At 41.2% G+C, this 23,950-nt stretch overlaps 1 protein-coding gene across 1 annotated transcript in view; it reads right to left on the bottom strand.

The window, feature by feature from the left end:
- LOC147684246 (putative cation-transporting ATPase 13A4) overlaps nt 1–23,950 on the bottom strand; it is a 385,092-nt gene that overhangs the window by 24,079 nt on the left and 337,063 nt on the right. Inside the window, exons 24-26 of the mRNA XM_086944646.1 lie at nt 22,742–22,838; nt 6,165–6,237; nt 624–798 (exon numbers count right to left, since the gene is read on the bottom strand). Coding sequence (XP_086800772.1) covers nt 624–798; nt 6,165–6,237; nt 22,742–22,838 — 345 coding nt within the window. The remainder of the gene's footprint in view (nt 1–623; nt 799–6,164; nt 6,238–22,741; nt 22,839–23,950) is intronic.

Here is a 23,950-nt window from a genome sequence, read left to right as displayed (position 1 = left end):
TCAACGATATTTAAAACTCAGTATTTTTGTACTTACCTGTTTGTACATAGAAAGTCGATATTTTGACAGTCTATATTTTGTCAACGATATTCTTGAAGGTCGATATTTTGTCATTCGATATTATTTCAGTGATCCGGGGTGTACACATTGAGTGGGAGTGTATATGAGGTCATGCAGAACTACCAGGCAGGGTATACACATTGAGTGGGGTGTATATGATGTGATGCATAACTGCCAGGTGGTGTCTACACATTGAGTGGGAGTGTATATGAGGACATGCAGAACTACCAGGCGGGGTGTATACATTGAGTGGGAGTGTATATGATGTGATGCAGAACTACCAGGCGGGGTGTACACATTGAGTGGGAATGTACATGAGGACATGCAGAACTACCAGGTGGGGTGTACACATTGAGTGGGAGTGTATATGAGGAGATGCAGAACTACAAGCGGTAGGTGCAAATTAAATGGAAGCGTATATGTAGTGATGTAGAACTACCAGGTGGTATGGACATATTGAGTTGGTGTGTATATGAGGTGATTGTGGGTGGTGAGAAGGTGGTTTCACATTAAGGAGTTATTTTTTTAAGAATGACACACAAATAATCTAGAAATAAATATACCTGAACACATCAGTGTTGCTGTACCATGGCTGCTGCTGGACCAGGAGATAGGTGCATACCACGGCAATCAGGTTGCAAAGAGAATTAACCACAGTGGAGATCACAACAGGAAGGGACACCAGGTGCCTCAGAGGTCTGATCGGAGATAGCTCTGGGGATGCTCTGTTTAAAGTTACTGAAAGGCAATTAAAACATGCATGTATTTATATGCCAATAAATTTCAGTTGAAAATTAGTATACAACGTTATGGTGCCGTCTCATAAATGGATTTTCTTGTTTAAAAGTCCTGCATTGCAAATCCTGCCCTCATAGATGAAATGAAGGAAGTGACAGTGTGATGCCAAACAACATATCCCAACTCCACTGAATATCTGAAAGTACATGGCTATCCATGACAAGATATCTGAAAGAGTGAACATCATCAGATGAGTGTGGGTGTGTGAGTGTATCAGGATCAGTGGGTTTGTGGGTGTCCCTAGGTGAAAGTGGTTGCAGTAATGAGACTAAGAATACTACTTATAGTGTTGTGTTGACACTGTAAAGTGGCCATAAACTAATTCTGCTGTCTACTTAACTAGCCTCCTTAATTAATGGAACACCAATGTCTTTAAAATCATTGATAGACTCTTAATAATAGAAATTTATTAATATGGACCCACCTGTCTCCTTTGAATTTTCAAATTGATTAGGAGATCTCTAACGGTCTCAATTTTCAAGTCTTTGGGTACATTTCCCATCCTTTAAATCTTTAATGAATGTGGCAGGTACTAGATTTTGTAACACAGAAATGAATGTGGCAACTACTTTAAATATCTCATGGAGAATAAGGCAAGCTTGAGATAAAGATAAATTGTCCTGTAGGGAATGTTGTCGGCCAAAGACACTGAGCGACATATTTATGAGAGGCTGGCATCACGTTTACACCCCTCAAAGTCATACATGCATGACGCATGCCAACCACCAGTGCCTGCAAAAAAAAACAAATGGGATATGGAGGCATCAGGATGTTTCTTTGGACTTCCCTCATAATGGATCTGTGGGTATCTGCAGTATTTGGTTCTCAGAACATGAAGCTGCCAAGGAATCTTGCCAACCGCAAACATTTCAAATAAATAGACACGCAGTGTAATCCAGGATGGTTGGGCTTTCATGGATCCAACCGACATTTCTTAACAAAAATGTTCTATAGACACTAAATGTTGGGTAATTTACCTATTTTCCTCACCTTTCCAAGAGGGAAAGTGCTGTAATCTGGGGGATCTCCAGGAAACAATGGTAAACCCATTTGTGTACTTGGCCAATCACCATCCACATGACTGCCTCCCAAATGTTAAATGGAGACATCAAGTTTTAACCTTTAGAATGATGTTCTTAACAGCAATGTGGGTAGCTGCAGTATTTGAGCCCAAGGTTGACCATCACTGATATTTTTGTAAAATAGACACCCAGATAGGTCCAGGATGGTGTAGCTTACATGGATCCTGCCTCACACAGTTTCCTGAGTAGAGGAAGGGGGACTGGGTGTTGGATTAGAGGTCCAGTGCCTGGGCTCCTTAGCTTATATCACAAACATAAATTTAGGGCTACTGTTCCTGGAGAGGGAGAGAATCAATAGCAAGCTTGTATTAGTCTGGAACAAGGACACAGGGGCAGTCAGCAAAACTGTTTCATGTTGCCCTCACACATCCCCAGGGGTTGTCATGCTACGTCATAGGGCCTTTGCTCTTCGTTGGACCTGCGCTGCAATGCCCAATGGTTCCCCCAAAGGGTAATTTTAATGGAGATCTTTTTTTTTAAATGCTGTATGATGAGTGCAAGGTAGAGTATAGGTGGGGTGGTTTCTTAAATGTAAAGATGTGAGTTAAAAATGATGAGGGAGGTCTCCAACTATTCTTTAATAACTGGACCGCTGTGCCAGATTGAAAGGCTTTATAGGTAAATGCTAGACCTCACTCCTCACTTTTAACTCACTTTTTTACACTCAAAAAACCACCCCACTTATACTCTATATAACACTCATCATATGTCATTTCAATAAAATATCAGCGTGAAAGTGACCCTTCGGTGGACCTGTTGGGCATTGCAGCGCTGGCTCAATGAGGTGCAAACGCCCTATGATGAAGTATGACATCCCCCTGGGGTTGTGTGAGGGCAACAGGAGACAGTCTTGCTGACTGCCCCCATGTCCTTCCTCCAGTCTCATACAACCTGCCTATATAGTCTCTCGCTCTCCAGGAACAGTAACCCTAAATGTGTGTTTGTTACATGGATCTTTCCACTTGTTGACACTCAGACTGTCCTGTAGATATCACATTTTGGATAAAATTACAGTTTTGTCTCACATTTCTTTTGGGAACGTTTTGGAATTCGCAGTGATAAACAAATGCCCTACTACTATTGACCACACCCTTCTCCTGATGAATCCCTAGCCTTCTTGTGTGGGTGGGTCAATGTTTTGTTATTGAGGTCTTCATATGGTTACAGTTTTGGTCCTTTCCTATGACGTGGATTAGATCCATAAACACAAGGGGCGAGAATTTCAGTCAGGAGAGATGAAAGTACGCAAGGTGTTAAGACCCCGGCCAAATTGCTGCAGAGACCGCCCTCAAAAGAGAGAGACAAGTGGGTGCATTTGGCATGTTTCTAAGGTTTGCAGGGCATGCTGGGCAAGAACACAATAAAACAAGTCACAACACCCTGTGTTGCTAGTTTTTAGAAACGCCCATGCTTAGTAGGATTTCCTAGGTGCCAGCGGACCCACTGCCCGAATACTGTACCATTCCCCACTGCAAGTGAGAGGAAATGTTGATTTCTTTGGTAGTATTGTTGACATATCGGCTGGCATAAAAGGAGTAAACTACCATTACGCCTTCACCCAAGGACAAAAAATACTGTCTGTGCCACATGCTCCAGTGCTCTACCCTAATACTTTTCGCATATTTTTTACAGATAGTTTGGTAGGTTTTAGCTCCTCCGTGTCGGCAGAGTAGGGCTTTTACCCACCATATGCCCTTCCTCTGGTGTGGCCAGGAAGCCTATCAGTCTATCAGGGAAAAAAGTGAAAAACAGAATGGGGTGCAAGTGTTGCTCATCCTGGAACTGGCCTGCAGACCCTAGGCACCAGGGATTGCTTTAAAAAAAGTGCGTGATGTCAGTTTGTCTTGAACTTGGGGTCTATCCCCAGACACCAGTTAGTCTTTATGTTGCCCCATGGTGGCAAAATGGGAAGAGTTGCTCCCTCTCTGTCGACTTATATATCAAAACTATGCCTAGAAGAATCCAAAGTTCTACTGCTTGTTCTATTGTATGTTTACAATATTTAGATTCTAACCCCAGGTGGCAGAAGGACTTTTTGGGCTCCAGAAGTGGGAAATGTAGCCCAACCAACCCCCACTACTTTTAAAAAGAAATATGGTTCTGAATTTGACATACCATGCACTTTCCATAGTGCACTGGATAGGAAAGACCCCAGTCCTCACTGCAGGAGTGAACTGTGACATTTAATGCTAGTGCTAAGAGAGCACACATGGCAACATGTTGAAACCCCGCTTTGTTTGTCACTGAAGGCAAACTGGCCTCTTCCCAAGGGACACACTCAGCGTCAACTTTGCAACAACACCATGACCTCCAGGAGTAGAAAAGTTTGCATGTGCTTTAGGGGTGGACTGTACAGCCATGTACCATGAGGGGACAACCCTAAAGTCATTCTGTAAATAAATAAATAAATACATCTATTGTGCCAGGAGATGCAGGCTCCCATCAGTTTTTTATACATTTTAACTAAATGTCAATCGATGGTGTTTAGTGTACTTTATGCCCCCCCCCAAAAAAAAAATGACAGACTGGGGTTAATCCTGCAGTATGCCACCCAGGGATGCAAAAGACTGTTTACTGTGAAGTCATTCCTGAGACCAAGATGGTTCCTCACACCCCAACCACCCCTGTTCTATTTTTTTTTGTATTAATTACCCAGGTGTCTAGTGGTCTTTATCCCCCCTGGGAGAGCAGATTGGGGGTAAACAAAAAGCCCTTTGAAACATTTGGTTGGTGTGCAGAGCATTGCCCATGCAGGTAGGGCCACTTCATTGACCTTTCATAGTCCTGGTGGGCCTGCAGCTGGGATGCACCAGGAAGCAGTACCATTGGAAAGGGTACCTTATCTCCTTTCCGACTAGACCTCTCCCATTGTGCTTGGGATGCTGAGATAGGTCCCTGTTACACGGTCACTGTGAAAGCAGCCAGAGTCTCAAGGCACATGTCATGCTGCACATCACAGCAAATAAAAAATGCATCTCATGCTACAAGGAGTTTCTGAAGTAGTAAACACAGGTGAGATGTTTGATAGCCGTACATGAGTTTTGATAAAGGTTTACAGTACATACACTGATAAAGATGTCTCATAAGCTGATAAAACGATTTCTTTGTATGTATGATAGAGGAGCTTAAAAAGTGTGTTAGATGTTTCTAGGATTTTTTTAAATAGATATGTACAAGTAAGTATGTTCATATATATGTGCAGGTTGTTTGATAGATGTATGAGGTTTGTTTGATAGCATCATGCAGGAGGAGTGTTCATTTTGTACAGTGTATTCTTTATAAGGTGATTGTTTTATGAGATATAATAATTGAATTGCCACCCAGGCCGCACACTGTTGAATGCACATATATTTCCAGTCATTGTCGACACAACTTCTTTGGTGTCACCTGTGAAGAAGTGAATGAAGTGTTGTTAAATATAAAACATATTCATTAAACTTTGTGATTACGTCTTATAATTGATGATTGTGAATTATTATTGAAAAGTACCCAGTTGAGATTTGATCTTGCAACATCCACAGAACATTTCTAAAACACATATTGGGGCATATTTATAATACTTTACATAAGGCAATGTTCAAAGCAGGTTGCTGCACTGTGTTGAGTGGATGGAGCTACCTCTATGCACTGGTACGGCTATGGCTGCCTGGCACTAATGCAGGTGCCCTTGTACCATGGTGCAAATATCCCTGCATCACAGGCAGACATTTTTTGTGTAGGAAGGAATACTTTCTTGCACAAAAACAATCCTTAGAGGCATATGCCTGTTAATACATAGAAATAGAAAGTAAGAAGGAGAAAGGAAAATATGTCTCCCTGTTAAGCCTCTGTTGGGTATGCACACCATTAGGGATCAAACACAGGTGTACAACTCCTTGTAAATCTGGGTGTGTGTCAAAATACGTGGGTGGATGCATTTGAACACCCAAGCAAGTAACACACTGCCCAACACAAAGCAATGCAAGACAGCACTATGTGCTGCCTTGATGTGAATTTGTCTTGACTAAGTCACGCAATGTCACTCAACTTGACTTTACGTAGCTTAGTAAATGCCAACATGGATTTTGCATCTTGGCTTCACCACAAAAAGTGATGCAACCTTGACACAACATTTTACTAAATCTGACATTAGTGTTCAGTGCCACTTTCAAGTTAGCTCTTGCTGTTCAGCAGGGATATCCAAAGCTTTTGAATTTGATACAACACACAGGTATTGAGTCTTACTTGTCAAGTAGGTGGGAAAGGCGATGGCCATATCTTGAAGGAGAAAGTGGTAATTTCCAAAAACTCTGTTTTCCTAAAAAACATACCGAAAAAATAAGATGGTCGATTTAGCAATGAAGTAAAGACATGATTTAGGTAGAATATGTGACAAAAGAGTGCAAACAATCCAAAAGAAGACTTGTCATGACACCATAACCAGTCAAAACCATCATCACCATGCCACCAGTACCATGCAGTGCGCCTTTCTTAATCCATGACGGCACAAAATGTTTCCTAACGCTGCTGCCGCCATCTTTAATTTCGACCACATGGAAATGGCATCCCTTCTTTCCAACCAGACAGAAACAGATCATGGAACTAGCAAAACTCCCATTTTATTGTAAGTTGACTGAACGCTCATGATCTGCTGTCAGTATATTCTCGTTAAGTCCTCATTCACACAACAGCCATCAGCCTCTGTGTAACCCAGAGACACCAGAAGAAGAAAGAAATCAACATTTACAACACAGCACCACAATTTCAGCCTCAGGATAAATATCAAACAAAGCTGGACCAACAACTTGGTTAGATGAGCTCCACACCCACATTCAAAGACACTGAGGGGGGGATTTACTTAGATTTACAAAAGTAAAGCAAAACGGGCCAAATCCTTTTTTCCTAATTAACTTTCCAGCACTGAACTTGTTTAGCGCTGCAAATAACGTATTTGCGCTGCTTCGCGTTACTTTGCGCCACGGGCGTGCCAAGGGTGATGCTTGGGCGTTCCGATGCAACCACCCAAGGTTTCTCATACTAAACCCAATTTACTAAATACAGTAGAATGCGCTTAGCGTGAGAAAACTGCGACTCTTTTCAACGAGGTGCAGGGAAGGAGAAATGCTTTTATTTCGCCTTTCTTTTCCGGCTTTGCATGTGTGCTGCACTGTGCAGCACGCATACAAAGTGGGAAAAGCTTCCCCTTGTGTCTAGTATAGTATTTTGTACAAGAAGGGTACCCTTCCTGTACAAAACCTATGCTACACTCATGCACACACCCCAGCGCTGCGGCGCTAAGGTGTGCGCATGGCGCACAGCAGCTAAAATCAGCGCTGGTGCAAGGGAAAGGGGAGGAAAGAGCCATATATTTGAAGATATGGTGCTCCCTCCCTGTCGCGCAACGCAGCACAGCCTCGTGCGGGGCTGCACTGCGTTGCACGACTTTTTTAAACATCTCCCCCTGAAATTGGTGGGTTTTGTAGAACATACAGTATTGAAAAAATGGTTCCATTCATAAATCAGCATCCCAAAAATGACATCATACATTTGAAGTGCGGGTGCCTGGAGGCTCATAGTGTATCATGGTGTATGATGCCAAAATGTGTAGACGAACCGGTTGGAGTAAACTGTGTCTTTCGTCTCTGTGGGTTGCCATGGCTAAAATGTTAATTCTTGGGGAAACAGTGAAGGAGAATGATTTAAGGAATTGAACAGAATCCTATCCATGCAGACACTCAGTGTGTATACAACAAATAGCACTAGCCCCAGTATTTCAGGTAGGTAGTTCTGTGCTGAATGAGAAGTGGGAGGAAACACAATTGTAGCACACAAACTGAGAAACAATGGATTAACACAGTAGAATACACATAAGGATTCATGAGAAACCGACAAATTAAATTCAGTGAATTTGTTTTTGTTTCATCAGCCCTACCTGTCTCAAACCTTTATAACTGATGTTACCTCCTCGCCCGCGGAGGTGAATACCACTCGCAGAGCTTCAACCACAGTTGGGCATTCGTGATAAAATGTTTTATCTGGATAGAAGTAGGGATCCAGAGGATTTTTATTATAATGTCTCAGGGTATACTCAAAGGTTTTTCATTTTTATTCATTGGGTGTCCTGGGCAAGATTAAAAAAATCATTTGTTTGAATGTCTACTGAAAGCAATGTTTCATACATCTGCTGGAAAGTGTGCCTACATGTTTCAGCCATCTTACCTGGCCTGAGGGAGCATTGTATTTCTTCATGACTTGGAAGATCCCAACCTAGTGAATTTAGAATCTCATCCAATCATAATAGAAGCATACAGCTCTCATACCTGTATTTTCAGCAGATCTTTAACCTTGTTTGGGATTTTATCTAAGTCAATGGCTCGGAAGGGGTTCACTTCCTTGTAGTCATGCATTCATCCAGGGTAAAACCTCTCCACTGCACCTAGTTGGTCTTGTTTCTGCACCGATGAAGAAAAACAGTACCCACTGCAGTCTCAGGTGCATCATTTTCCACAATAAATATTCAAGTTGTATCTTGATGTTAAGGAAAGGTGCCTGGGCAAAGAATCTCTTCAATTCATGGAAGGCTTCCCCAGTCTTATCCATCCACAGGAAGCCCCCTGACAGATTTTCCTTTATAAGAGTCAGGGAGATGTGACTTGTCATTTTTGCAAATTGCAAAAAAGCTGATAATAGAAACTTGCCAGTCCGGAAAAACTTTCAAGGACAATTCGGAATGTCCCATATCTTGTAGGGGTCCTCAGAAATTGTCCACCAAGGAGACAGTACACAGACACACACAAGTACACACACATATATAGACATCATTTGAGATGTCATCAGTGATGTCATGAATGATGTAATATTTGACACCATAAGCAGTGCATTGCAGGTACGCGAGTTATAGTTAGCAGAACTAACTATAACAGAGGAATTTCTATGGTTTTGTCTGAGTGAAATGTCCAACTAACTATAACACCCCTGAAACCTATGTTTTTTCTGTGAATTTCTAAGGTTTTTTAAATGCTAATTTCTAACTATAACGTCTCTGAAACCAATGGTTTTTTCAGTGAATTTGAACGGTTTTTTTAAATGCTATTTTTTAAGTGTAATACTAGTTACACCTATGTTTTTGTACTGATTTTTTACAGTTTTTTAACTGTTTATTTATAAATATTTTATTCATTAAATAACATTATATATTTTTCTGAAATTTGCACAAAAAAATTTACAAAAATATTCAAACTGAAGCATTCTTTAATTTTTGTGTTTTATTTTTTTATTTTAATATATTTATATTATTTTCGTTTTTTCCCAATTTTTTTCGGAGTCGCGCACCCAAAGCGAACACATCAGGGTGGGTGCGTGGATCCTAACCGCCATTTTAGAAAAGTCGTGAAAGTTCCGCGTACAATGTGCGACAGCTGCATGTTTTTCAGTTACATCATATACATTTAATATTACGTGATGTGCCCGATTGGTAGGCGACCAGTCCGCGACTCCTGCTCCAAGCATTTGTGACACATGCGTATTACGGTACGCGATGATTGCGCAGTGGCGGGTCCGGAGTCCCGTCATATACGTGCTGGGGCACGCTGTGCGCGTGACTCCTGCAAAAAACTTTTATGTTCTAAAATGATATGCATGTGTCTTTAATATACATATTACAGAAAGAGATTATCTAAGATATTCATAAAAATAATATATTTGTACTTATGATAAACGAATATTATTTTTAAATATATTTTTGCGAAGTCGCATCCGTGTGTGATTCGTAAGCGCAGTGCGTGGATCCCATGTGACCTAAAAAAAAAGATTTCATTGGTTCATAACCTTTCCCACTGTAACTATTGAAGGACCCCACCCATTTTAATCATTCTTGTTGGAGCATCTTTAGAAAGACATCTCTTTTCCTAAAAGAAACCCTTTTGCTTGTTTTTTTGGTGTTTTTCAAAAAATCAAACAAAATGGCTTCTGGACAGCAGCAGCAGCAGGAGGAAGTATCTTCTGAAGAAAAATTCTTGCAGGAGGCACCACGTCCACAGAGGCCGGAATCTGTTGTGTGGAAATTCTTCACTTTTCCACCTGGAGACAAAAAAGTAAATGCGAGAAAGGTGACGTGCAAAATTTGTGACCGAGTCCTGTCAAGAGGCAGTGAAAAAAGATACTCTTGTGGCACTGCTTCTATATACAAGCATCTCCGGACCACACATCCTCTCAATCTTGCTCGGGAGGAAATGAGGCGAGCTGCTTTGAACCCCTCACCTGCTGGGGCAAGTATGTCTGATCCCCTGATCCGTTCCTCCTGCCCTTTATGGTCCGTTATGCTGCAGCTTTCTCTACTGTCTGTCCATTATGGTCAGCTTGCTACCATTGCCTCTTTCCCCTCTGTTCTCTGTTGTCCATGTGCATGGGCCTGTCCCCTCCCTATTGCTTTCTATGGATTTTTGTGCTGCACTCCTGTCCCGCATGCCCTGTGTGGTGTATTGTGTGGCTGCAAACCCTGATGCCTGCTCTGTAGGGTCAGGTTGGTGCACCTCTCCATGTCCCACCTGTCCTCTGTTATCCGAGTCCATGTCCCTACCCCAATTCCTCTAGCCTTCCATGATCCAATGTACCATACTTGCTAACATTTTAAACTTGGTAAGAGGGAGATTTTGAAAAAAACCTGGAGTATTGATTTTCCCCTTTGACTTACATTGAAAAAGAGGAGATTGTAGACAGGAGACAGATCAAATAAAGCCTATTGGGGCTTAAAAACATTGGACGTTTCCTGGCTGAATCGGGTCTGTTGGCATGTATGGTTGTACTACCACTGCCTCTTCTTTCTGCCCACAATGGTCTATTACATTGCCACAGCCTCTCTTGCCAGTCCTGTATTGTCGGTGTGTTGCCCCTGCCCCCCCTTTCCACTGCCCTCCAAACTTTGTTGTGCTGCCACTGCCCTTCCCGCCTGCCCAGTGTGGTCAAATTGTTGTCTCTACACCCTCCTACCTGCCTTCAATTTTCAGAGTCCGTGCCCGTGGCCTCTGCCTATCAACAGTATCCTAATGAACAACTAGATTGCTAACATTCTATATTTATTACAAAAGTGTGGAACTGTCAGGATTTGCATAGCAAGTTGCGATCAGCAAAGGGTTAAAAGAAAAACAAAGACCAAATTGAACACTTATAGGAAATGTCCTTCTCACAAGAACAAGTTGCCAATGACCAAACTCTTTGTACGACAATGTCTACTGACGTTACAGAAGTCTGGTATGTCCGCCGTTAACTCCGCGCCAGAATGGAGTCAGTGGTCTAGTCTTTTTGGGCTCGCAGTGAGCCAGGTGCCTAATGCTCGTGTTCTAGAATAGAACTGTGCACTTCAACCATCGTTGTGACAGAGACGGTTGCATTTTCGTCTCGTTACGCTCCTGTTCTGCTTAGGTGAAATATTTAGTCTAGTCAGAGTTACAGTTAGTATTCGAAGTTTAGTAGTCTCCTTTCTAGACGCCTAAGTGGAGAAGTGTGGCTCAATGGTTAGAGCGGCAGACCCTGATGCAAAGGTCTACCCCGGGACCAGGGTTCAATTCCTGCCTCTCCTCTTGGGCTAAAATTTCCTCGGACCTGATAATTCTTGCCTCGGTGCCTATTCCAATCATGGGTCCCACTCTGCAACTCTGGGCAATAGCTTGCTCAATCTCCACAACGGCCCCAACAACGCTAGGATGCCTGACTTCACCTTGGGGGTGCCCAGGAGTGGGCACTTCACAGGGAAAAGCCAGGAAGGGTTCCACAGCGGTATGCGTACAATCGCTGAGATGCCTCATGGGTGATTCGTGCGCTATACAAGTACTACTACATTTACATTTACAAAACTTCAACGCATGCGCACTGTGGGATTCCAGAACACTACTCTCTTCTTCAAAATTCTACTAAGTAGTGCCCCGAATGCTGCTGTGCGAACACCAGAGACTTGGAGTGTTATTTGTTTTCCTGTGAAGCGATGGTAGGAGGTGTCATCACCAACAACAGCCAAAAAACTTGTTTTACATGATTTGCCTATGAAGTGAATAGAGCAGTAGTTTCTTCAGAGGAAACAGTCAATGTATGTAGAAGTTTGTGGAAAAGATAAAACTCGACATTGGTATTCATAGAAGAGCAGTTTACCGTGTATAAGGTAATCTTAGTGTACCACATTTAAAATATCAACAGACCCATAGAATAATTTAAGGTTTGGCTCACAAATGTGTTTATTTTATAGGTACAGATGTTGCACCTCTAATTAAATTCCAAAGGAAAGAAGCAATAGCCTAGGGGTTTACTGGTTATTACAAAAGTGATATTTAAAACAGTAAAGTGAGAATAAAAGTAAGTGTTGTTTGCTAAAGGTTTATTCCCACTGCAGGTACAGCACACTAGACCACGAAGAGCCCAGCTGATCCAAAGCAGCGTGCTGCACATAGATACCAACACCAGGCTGTCTCTCTTGTTTCTCCACTTCCCCTTTCCCCCCTGCTAGTACGTTGCCCAGAAGAGTTGTAACATTCAGGTGACGGTCTGGTGGAGGGGCGTTGGGACCATCTTCGGCTCCTGTGGAACAAGTTCTGATTTGTGACAGGAACGCCTGACGTCATCTTGATGTAATCAAAACTGTAATACCAAGAGCATTTCCTTTAGAAATGTTATATATGAGAGGGTCTTATTTGCATCAAAATGATGGTTAGTGCTCTAAAAAACTAAAATGAGGACATATTTTCTGAGTTTTCAAATAGCGACAAAGCACTTTTCAATTATTTGTTATCTTTATGTTTTTTTATCCAGTTGACCACTTGATTAAATGTTGCACTTAGGGGAGAGGATGTGGTGTTTCTTCTAGAGCTGCAGATTTTGCAACTGGGAAACCAGGTTGGAGTTTCTGCTTCAGCTCGACATTCTGTGATTCTGGTCAAATCACTTAATCTCCCCATGTCTGAAACCAAATGAATTTGTTCTTGTGTGATGTAACCAATGCTCATGTAAAGCACTCCAATACATGACAAGTCTGCACTATAAAAAACTGCAAAAACACAAAAATAAAAAGTGTTTTGCACACTTCTGTCATTGGGCAATACTTGGCTACATCTAGGTGATATTTGTGTGACATTTGGGCTCTTTTGTCTCTGGTGGCCATCTTGGGAAACTTCTTTGTTATTAAGTTTCCTAATTTCCACATTTACTACAGTCTCCTCAGTAGGAAATACTTTCAGTTTTTTTACTTTGATTCCATCAAGAAGGCATTCAGATGTGTCACACATTTGCCATAAATTCAGAATGTTAGCATTCTGGTTGCTTATTAGATCACTGTAGTAAAGCTACTGCTCACCAGGGACGTCTGCTACTGTATTGAAAGTGCATGTTTCAGTCTGCATGTCAGAAATGTTTAATGAAATAGAAGAGGATTTGAGAAGTCACTCAAAATGTGCCCTAATTTTTATTTCTGTAGCACTAATCATACTTTCTATGGCAAAATGAACCCCCTCATTTTGTTCCTTTTTAAAATAATTTTTTTAAGAGTTACCACTCTATTCCAATCAAGATGGCTTCAGGTGTGCAATACGTTTATCATAAGTAGGACTGTTAGCGCTCTAGTTGTTCTTTAGATCACTCTGGGAAGCTTCAGTAGAATACAAAGGAATCAACTGACGGTCTCTGCCCTTGTTGGATGTACACGTTTTACTGAGAATGTCAGAGTTTATTCTCACATGACTGAGAAAGATAATGTGAATTTAAAGAACATATGCTCTCAGTTTAGCTTAAAGATCACCTTCCAAACCTCTGTGGGAAAAGCATGAGAAAATAGTTTTCTCTCAAACAAGATTCATGATATCCCAGCAGAAGGCTTTTTCACATGGTAAAATCACCTTAGAACTCACCACAATTCCTAAAACGAGTATGGTACCATCAACAAATGGTTTATAATGTAACTAGTCTTAAAACCTTCTATTAACTGCAATGCTTTTTAATGAGGTGCTATCATGTATATTGGTCCTAAGATGGCTGCCAACACTTCTTGGATGAAGTGCTGACAGCCAATCAGATCTCAAGATGAGATGTGCCGTTAGGCTCTGCCCAGATATATATATTTCTTTTTCCATTAATTGTTAAAAAAGTACTGAACGGATTTACACCATTTAACAAAATGGGCTCTTTCTAAACCAAAGGGCTACCTTTTTGCCAAAGTTGGTGTAATTCCGTTCAGCAGTTCGTGCTGTAACCGTGTCTAAAGTTTCCTATGGAAAATTGTGTGGCGAAAACATGTTTTGGGATCCCCCTTTTTTTTCTCGGCCCCCGCTTGCCGAATCATCCCGAAACTTTTGAGATAGGAGCGGACCGAAGCGGGCCATAAGTTTGTGAAAATGTCACGAAGATTCGTGAAACGGCGCCAAAGTTATTGGGAATAGAATGTTGAGATTTTCCTATGGTAACTAGGTCCTAACTATAACTACTGACTGGTGACCACCAGTAGGTAATATATATATATATATTCCAGATTGAGTCAGCAACACCAGCACTGTGCATAGACACGGGCCTTAATATTGTCACAGCTTTAACGCCATTTAAACCAAGATCCACGTTCTGCCCCCTCATGTTGAAAGATAATATAGATCTATTTCAAGACAAAGTCTCTCTTGAGCTAAATCGACTTTTTCTTAAACAGACGAAAATCAAAAACAAACATCACTATTGTGAGGCCGCATACCATCAATTGATTAAGAAACTACAAGGTGATACAAATATCATCATCCGCCAATCAGACAAGGGTGGTAATGTGGTGTTGTGGCCCAGGAACCTATACATGGAAGAGGCTTGGGGTCAGCTCAATGATCGAGACTGTTATAAAAGAACCAACATGTGTGATGTCAAGCAGGCTTGGAATATGGTATCTGGAAAACTAATGGCATGGGGGAGTCTTGGTCTTGTTTCAATGGATGAGTACAAGTTCCTCAAAGTTGTGAATCCAGTGATGCCGGTGGCATATTTCTTCCCGAAGATACACAAAAACAGCTGCAAACCTCCAGGGCGTCCAATAATATCGGCATGCAAAAGTATCCTGGAGAATATGAGTAAATATGTTGACTTCTTTCTCCAAGAATATGTCAGGAATTTACAATCATTTGTTCTTGACACCGGAGATTTGCTCATCAAGTTGAGGGATGTACAATGGAAACCAGGGTATATGCTAATCTCACTGGATGTTTCCTCCCTTTATACATCTATACATCATAGGGATGGACTTAAAGCAGTACAGCGCTACCTTAACAATATACCTGTCTGTCTCAAGGATCATAGTAGAATGCGTCTAGATATGATTGATCTATGTCTGCACAACAATTATTTCCTATTTTCCAATCAGGTTTTCCATCAGGTAAGGGGGGCGGCTACGGGGGCCTGCTTTTCTCCCAGTTATGCCTGTCTCTATATGGGCTACTGGGAGGAACAGGTCCTCCTACCATCTTACCCGCACATATTTGCAAACAAGGTCATCAAATGGCTTTGCTATATCGACGACCTCCTGATTATTTGGAATGCTTCTGAGGAGGAGGCATCTACCTTTATCACTGATTTAAATTGTAACACTTTGAATTTGGGCTTTACTAGTCAGATGAGTTGTACCTCGATATGTTTTTTGGATGTGGAAATTTACATTCACAATCTGGAAGTACACACTAGACTCTTTAGAAAGCCGAGTGCCGGCAAGGGCGTGCTTCACGCATCTAGCCATCATCCAGCCCATCTGATACGCACCATCCCATATGGTGAGATGCTGCGTATTAGAAGGATATGTAGCTCAGATCTGGATTGTAAATTAGCCCAGAATGAGTGCAGGGCTAGGTTTTTGAGAGGGGGATATCCGTCAGAGATTGTGGAGAAAGCCATGTGTCGAGCAAATACTGTGGGAAGGGTGCAATTAGATCAGTTGCCCGCAGAGACACGTCCCACATCTCATGATGAGAGCAGACTGATTTTGACGTATAGCAGGCAACATCAGGCTATACGTAAAATTATACGAAAATATTGGCCCTTGATTTCCAGTGACAATGTCCTGGGGCTTCAATTGCGCACCCCTCCTAGTATCACATTTAGAAAGGCTAGATCTATGCGTGATAGTCTGGTTTCGAGTACTCCTGAAGTCAGTGTAGCAGGAAACTGGCTATCTGGCAGCAAAGGGTTTCTCAAGTGCTCGGTGTGCAAGGCATGCAAAAATGGTATTAACAAAAGCGAGTACCTGATTCCCTTCAGTGACAAACCAGTTCGTATCCGATCCAAATTGACTTGCAAAACCGAGTACGCGGTGTATGTGCTGGAGTGTCCGTGCAGCCTACGTTATGTGGGCAGCACCAAACTACCAGCACATAAGAGGATACTCCAGCACCTCCAAGCCATTACCAACGGCCACACCGCGTACCCGGTTGCAAGACATTTAGAGGAAGTTCATAACAAGAATCCAGAGGGGTTGAAATATATTTTAGAAGAGGGGGTGACCGAGAGGCACTCCTACGCAAATTGGAGACACGCCATATAATACTGTTCGATTGTATGATCCCCAATGGTATGAACTCTTGTGAAGACTTTTTTACCTGCTTGTAAATATTCCTGAAATTTGTGGAATTTATTGCTGACATATCAGTATTTTTGCTGCTCTTCCAACCAAATGAATGGTTTTTAAACTTTTTTATGCATTTTTGGTATTAGATGTGACACTTTTTAATAAGAAATTTTACACTTGGTTTTGATATTAGCGTGCTAGTATTTATTTGCAAACTTTGCCCACATACATTGCACTAGATTGCTGTTTGCACATTAGATATAGCCCACATGGGCTTTATTCTTTTCGAAAAATGCAATGATTTATATAGGCGAATTTGACAGTAATGAATAAAGGTGGAGGAGACATTAGAAAGGGTTCAATTTTATTTATAAGCTGGGCCATGTTCTCCACCTATGTCCATGTTGAACTGTTTGCATGATGGATAAAAAACACAGTAGCGAAATGATTAGACATGTATATATTGATTTTAACTAGAAACCTAATTTATTCATGAACTAGTTTTTACATGTTTTTATCGATTGCACTGTTCTTTTAATCATGCATATCAACTGCCTTTTTTATAATTGCATTTTACAGTTATTGCCCTTTTCATTGCATTGAATTCAAATGTATATTTTATAATACAGAGAGGGAGACGTTAGTCTGTCTTCCATGCTTATGCATTTTTACTAGCACGCTAGCACTTTAAAAAGGTCACCTTACATTTTCCGCATTTGTCATGTGATCAAGGCCCTTCGCGGGCTGAAACGCGTCATGGTCGACTTGGTGTTTGTGCTTGAATAAATAATTTATGCACCAGCTAAGGGTTCATCTCGTCTTTTGCCCAGCAGCTTTTAAGACGTTGTATGCCTCATATATACATACTAGCGGACCGTCCCGACGTTGTCCGTGTAAAAACAGGCTAGGCAGCAATGGTTTTAGTACTGAAAATAACATTTACTTCAAAACTTCATGGTACACCAAATTTCGTATTTCATGAGAATCAGGAAGTAGAATAAATTGGTTGTCGGAATTCCCCGACCTCGATAGCGCAACATATAACTGTCCATGAGTGAAGCAGTCCTCTCGTAAGTCTATCCCAATGACTTTGTATGTCTGACCTTGTGATTTGTTAATGGTGGCTGCAAAAGCAATGTTAATAGGGAATTGTAAGCATTTGAATTGAAATGGTAGATCAGTAGGGATCATGGGTATCCGGGGAATATGGGCTAACTGTCCTGCAGCAGGGCCAGTGAGAATAGTAGTCTCTATTACATAAGGTAAAATAGATTTAACTTGTAGGCGCGTCCCATTGCAAAGATTTGGTGGATGTAGGTTTCGTAATAACATGATAGGAACACCTACTTTCAATTGGAGTGAATGAGGGGGAAGCCCTGAAGGGTTAAGTGAGTGGAAGAATTCTTGGGGATAATGCACGGCGTCTTGCGTATCTAATACTGTATCAATGGAATTATATATTGTGGTTTCACCTGGGAATAGTTGTAGTATGTGTTCATTAATATGATGCACTGCAGAGGTTCGGGCGGCAACTATAGACCTTTCGCAAATCCATGTGTAATCTTTCCTGAGAAGATGCTGGGTGTCTGGGTAAACATGTTGTATGAGTTCATGTAGGGAACAGAGACGCTTACCTAAGTTTTGTATGTAGATAAAGCCATTTGTGTCAGGTATGTCTCCATTACCCACTTCTATTAGAAGATCTGCAAATTGTGTATCTCTACCTCCTAAATGTGTCCTCATGTTAGTGCGCAAGGTAATAGATTGTACAGAGTTCCATAGGTGTGATGCTTTTAAGCATGCTTTTAGTATATCAGCCCGCGTTCCTCTAGGCACCACAGGAAGAGTTTGGCGGAAGTCATCAGCAAACACAAAAGTAACACCTCGCATTATGTTGGATGAATTTCTAATGTTTTTGAGAGTTCCTTCAACTGCCTCAATATGTGAGCGGTGTGTCATTGTACATTCGTCCCACATGATAAGAGACACATTTTGAAGCAGTGTCCCCAAATGTCAGTTTTTCCGAATAGAGCATATTGAATCCTTTTCAAGGGAAGCTGTTAGAGGCAGTTTAAAGGTAGAATGTGCTGTTTTCCCAGCTGTTAGCAAAGTGGCAGCTATTCCAGATGAAGCAACAGCTAGAGCCAATTTCTGAGAAGATCGAACTTTGGCAAGTATGAGGTTGATTAGGTAAGTCTTTCCTGTGCCACCGGGGGCGTCTATGAACAATAGTTTGCCTTGCTTCTTTTCAACACTATCAACTTTGGTGTTGTAGGCGAGTTGTTGATCGGGAACTAAGTTAGGCAAGTGTTGAACAAGGTAGTTATTTAGCTCTGGAATATTGTGTGCGGTAACGATATTGTGGTATCCAGTTAGGTTCGTTCGGACAGCTGGCGGCAGGCTGAAATCTTGTAAGGACTTCTCGCTTAATAGATACAGCGAGTCTTCAATTTCTATAACTCCTTGGTTTATGATTTCATTGTTGATAGCAGCCCGTCCCGACGTTGTCCGGGTATGAATTGCTGCCAGCCAGTAGTATATTGTTTTGTAGGATTTCGTTTTGATAGCATTTCTTATCTGTGACAGGCCTGTGAAACGCTCCGATTCACAGTGCACTGCTGATGCACTTAAGAGTGTGTGTTCAGTAGTGTGTGAACTCGAGTTTCCCTACTATATTTTTCCTTGCAATATTATATAGCGCAAACTCAACAACATGGCATGAGCACAATTTACATTACAGAAGAACACATTCATTTGTGGTAGGCACAGGGAGATAAAGCGATTTGCCTGGAATCACAGGATGTTGAGCTGATGCCGAGATTCAAACGTAGCTCCCCAGCACTAAAGTTCGCAATTCTAGAACTTGTGGCAGGAGGTGTGCCTAAAAGTGTATGTCGGTGCTGGCCATCAATGAGAGAGACCTGTGCATTTTTCAAATGGGTGGTGAAAAAATATGAGTATGTTGCTGGAGATGTGGGCCGCCGTGCCACCAATGTACTTACCTGGGGAGGGTAAACACCGCATACCATCACTCCGCATACTTTCATTACGAAAGTACCATGACTCCGCAATGCCATTATAACGCATGGCATTACATTTTATATGCTTTTACCACGCATACATTTACAACGAAATTTGTTGTAAATGCATGAATGGTAAAAGCATGTTTTTTTTAATGTTTGGATAAGGTAAGTATGGGTATAGGGGTATATGTTTTGGGGGTACTGAGGTATATGTTTTGGGGTGTTTGGGTATTTTAAGGGTTCAGATATAGTTTTGGGGTATGGGGTACAGGGGTAGTTTTAGGATTTAGGGATAGGTATGGGTTTTGGGGTACAGGGGTATTTTTAGGGTTTAGGGGTAGGTTTGGGTTTTGGGGTACAGGGGTATTTTAAGGGTCCATGGCTAGGTTTGGGTTTTGGGGTACAGGGGTATTTTAGGGTTCAGGGGTAGGTTTGAGTTTTGGGGTACAGTGGTATTTTTAGGGTTCAGGGCTAGGTTTGGGTTTTGGGGTACAGGGGTATTTTTAGGGTTCAGGGGTAGGTTTGGGTTTTGAGGTACAAGGGTATTTATAGGGTTCAGGGCTAGGTTTGGGTTTTGGGGTACAGGGGTATTTTTAGGGTTTAGGGATAGGTTTGGGTTTTGGGGGACAGGGTATATTTATAGGGTTAAGATGGGTTAGTGTTTAAGGGTGTTGGGGTATTTTAAGGAGTGAGGGTGGGTTATGATTATGGGGTGCAGGGGTATTTAAAGGGAGCAGGGTGGGATTAGCACACGATATGAGACATGCCATGAAGGGCGGAACATACCACACGCCCCCAGCATTTGTCACGCCCCGTAGCACACGCCCACAGCACAACGCAGACACGCCCACAAGGGACTACTTCGCTGTCACGGGACTTTGACCTTTTAAATGTATATGGTGGGCGTCTGCATAGCCTATGTCTTTCTGCTGCAACTGCCCTTTCCAACGCTGTATTGGATTGTTGTGATTGGTGCTGTGGTTCCTGAGATTACCAGCCTCAAAGGTTTGGGCTCTCTCTTTATTATATTAGTATGGATATATTTATCTATAGTGTTAAATATTTGTGGAATTTATGTAATATACATTATATGACTGTCATACACTAAAATGTTTACAATTTACTACTTGAACTATATACTAGAAAAAGCATATTTCTGTACCTTTTTGGGTGACATTAATGTTAAATTATATTTTATTTCTGATAATTCTGTATTTACCATTAGAAGTATAAGGATACAATATTTGGGGAAACTATAGTTTTGACATGATATTTGTGTCAACCGACATTGTTTACCTCGATATTGTTAGTGATCGGTTGTGTCAGCGGCACATGGTCAGCTGGGTAAAAGCAGAGGTAAATTCAGAGATTGTAATCCAGTGAAGAATGTGATGGCAGCACTGTGGGATAGATTATTGATTTTACTCAACCACCCTTACACTATCTTTTCCTGGAATGAATACCCAATTCTAATTAGTGAGAAAAGGTGCTAAAATATATAGTAATTTGAAGTTGTATAAAGTAGGATGCTCAAGGGAATTTGAGCATTTTACCCCGATAAGAGCTGTCATCTGTTACCCAGAGGGGAAGAAGAGTGGATCAATTGTTTTGCTGACTATAGGGCCCATGGCTTTGTTTCTATTGCACTGCCTCCTTTAATAACAATTTCATATCTGTAGCATTGAGATCTTCAAGCTCTTTAGTTCCTCTACTCCTTAGATGTGTTATTTTTCCTCCTGTTTGCTGCTGCCTCCCTCCACGAAGCCTCTCTGAAGGCGAGCCATCAGATGAGGGGTGGGTAATTTTTCTTTTATTGAACGGGACAGCAATCTTCATTGGCCTCTTTTCCACATGAGCTGACCAACGGATTGTCTATGTCTCAGCAGCAATTTTCAACTAAAATCAAGCACAACAATTTATTGTGTCAGGCTCATGCAGACGCTTTCTGCATGCACACTCTCTCTGACCGAATTTCCAAGCAGGTCCTGAAGAGACTTCAGACCATTTGGAACGCCACCGCTAGACTCATGATCAACCTTTTCTGCTACACCACCATCTCACCTCACCTCAGTGGGCTTCACTGGCTCCCCAGTCACACACACAGCCAGTTCAAGATCTTCATGCACATCAACAAAGCCCTACACCACATTAGACCCATGCACTTTTGCAATCACCCCATACACCTTAGCTCTGTCTCACTCTTGAGTGCACACACTCACTGCATTCACAAAAGCAGTGCAGAATGCCACTTGTCCTCATACTGCACACCAAAAACATGAAACAACCTCCCGCAACAGATCAGAACCTCCTCCTCGCTACTTGAGTTTTGCAGGAAGCTGAAGACTTGGCTCTTGGAATAATTTGGCTGTGACAGCACTCTTACAATCCTGCTCAGCACCAGAACACCCTCTACTTCTAGAGCACTGTACAAATCAACATAACACAACATTCAATTTAAGTGGTCATATTAGGGTCCAGTGTGTAGTTTGGGTTACCGTTTATTATGTTGAGCATTGATTTCAAGGTTTTACCTTCAAACCTTTCTACTGGATCATCTGTTTCTTCTCTAGGAAGCAGAATTTTGCTCCATATAAAGGACCCCGCCAATTTTTCCTCTCCAGAAAGTTCTTTGCAAATTTGGGGGCCTTTTTATACAACCATCTTTCAATAATTTGTTCTGTTGAGCTGCTTCTCAGGTTTCTTTTACACTTCTAGAAGAGGGACTGCCCTAGCTTGCTATCAAGCCCTAATATGGGTAGTTACTCGTTCAAGTTCATTATTGATGATCTGCTAAGTATAAACCTTTTTTCACTTTTGTCCACCAAATAAAATTATTCAATGTAGATTTCTTTAATCCACAATTTTTGTCTTGCTATAGTTCTGTTTTGGCATTAGTACTCAACAAGTCTCCACTTGCAATAACAAGGCTACCCCAGAAGTAAATGATTTCAAAAACGAATTTATTTATGAAAAATGTTTAGCTATGTGTAAAGAAAGGCACATAAAAGAACAGCATGAGGCCTATTTGGTCCTATATATATTGTGAAAGTACAAACAACTATATACAAATGTAAAGAGATAATTTAATTAACCATTTACTATCGAACTGATCATTGGAAGTGCTATAAATCAATTTTTTTTAAATGCATTAATAAAAAGTGTCATAATGAGTGAATTAATATGTGGGTACAGATTAAAGTGTTCAAATCCTGGTTATTTAATAAGGTTAACCTTACCCAATAAATCAAAAGAAGACAGTTGCAGACCATTAGGTTGGTAATGATGATGTATTTGATGACACAGAAGGAAGAAACTAGAGCACAACGCCCTTCTCTGTAAGTGAAAAGCAAGAAGTTCGGTCAATATGTTAGGACACATTTCGATAATTTCATTGAAACATTTTTCATTGGATTTTATCAAAGGAGAATTATTTTTTAAATAACATCAATGGGGTTTCAAAGAACATATTATCAATGTATGCCTGCCCACCATCTACATAATGACAGCCCATATCAAGAATAAGCACCCTTCTGTAATAGTAAAAAAGCATAATGGGTTGTTCTTCAGTACTTAATGAAAAGTGTTCATTAATAGATCAACTTATGAAGGTAAATCAATGTGAGAAGAATTATCAGGTGGTTATCTTGGGGGAAACATTAGCCTGTTGCATTTGACCATGAGCTCATGTGCTCTGTAAAGGGAGACACCCCTACATACTCTGTAGTGATTTCTAACTTAGTATCTAACTTATCCCATAGCCATTTGATTCCATAATTCTAGCTACATGGTATATGTGGGGAGCTCATCTGTGCCCCAATTGGCCATTATCACCAATTGGGTGATCATTAAAAGCTATTGGCATAATACCTGTTTTGCCCACTTCACTGGGTATTTGTGGATGATTGCTTCCCCCAGTAAAATGTAGTATGGGTTATTTATAATTGAGAAAGATAATATGCCTTTAATTGATGACCAACCCATCTCCCGTATTTCTTAGATTGTAAGTGTATGAAACATCAACCTTTTTAATCAACATCCCCATGCAAAAATAATTTCTTATGTCTGATAAATCGCTGTTTAGTCTTAATGGCAAGTAGAACCAACTCAACTGACTTCTTTATATTGTACACAAATTAATGAGACATAGATTCTGGCGCACATCTTGCCACATGAATCTGAATTGGTCCACTTGTCTAGGTCCTTTACCCACAGTAGCTGAGGGGGAAGTGATAAACCTCACCAAGGAAAATGTTGAAGAAACATTTGAAACTATCCATTGTATGAGTTAGAGCTTGTATAAACGGTCAGTTTCATGAACCCACGGATGAATAAAAGGGAAAGCCTCCCTTTTACTCGGACAGCATTAAAAATCTTTTAGATAGTCCGGCTTTTCTTCCCTTAGATTAATGTTTACCTGTGGAAATATCTACCTGAGGCACCTTGAT

The sequence above is a fragment of the Lissotriton vulgaris genome, chromosome 11, assembly GCF_964263255.1.
Source record: "Lissotriton vulgaris chromosome 11, aLisVul1.2, whole genome shotgun sequence".
Lineage (NCBI taxonomy): Eukaryota > Metazoa > Chordata > Amphibia > Caudata > Salamandridae > Lissotriton > Lissotriton vulgaris.
The sequence above is the reverse complement of the archived record's forward strand: the minus strand, read 5'-3'. Positions and strand labels throughout refer to the sequence as shown.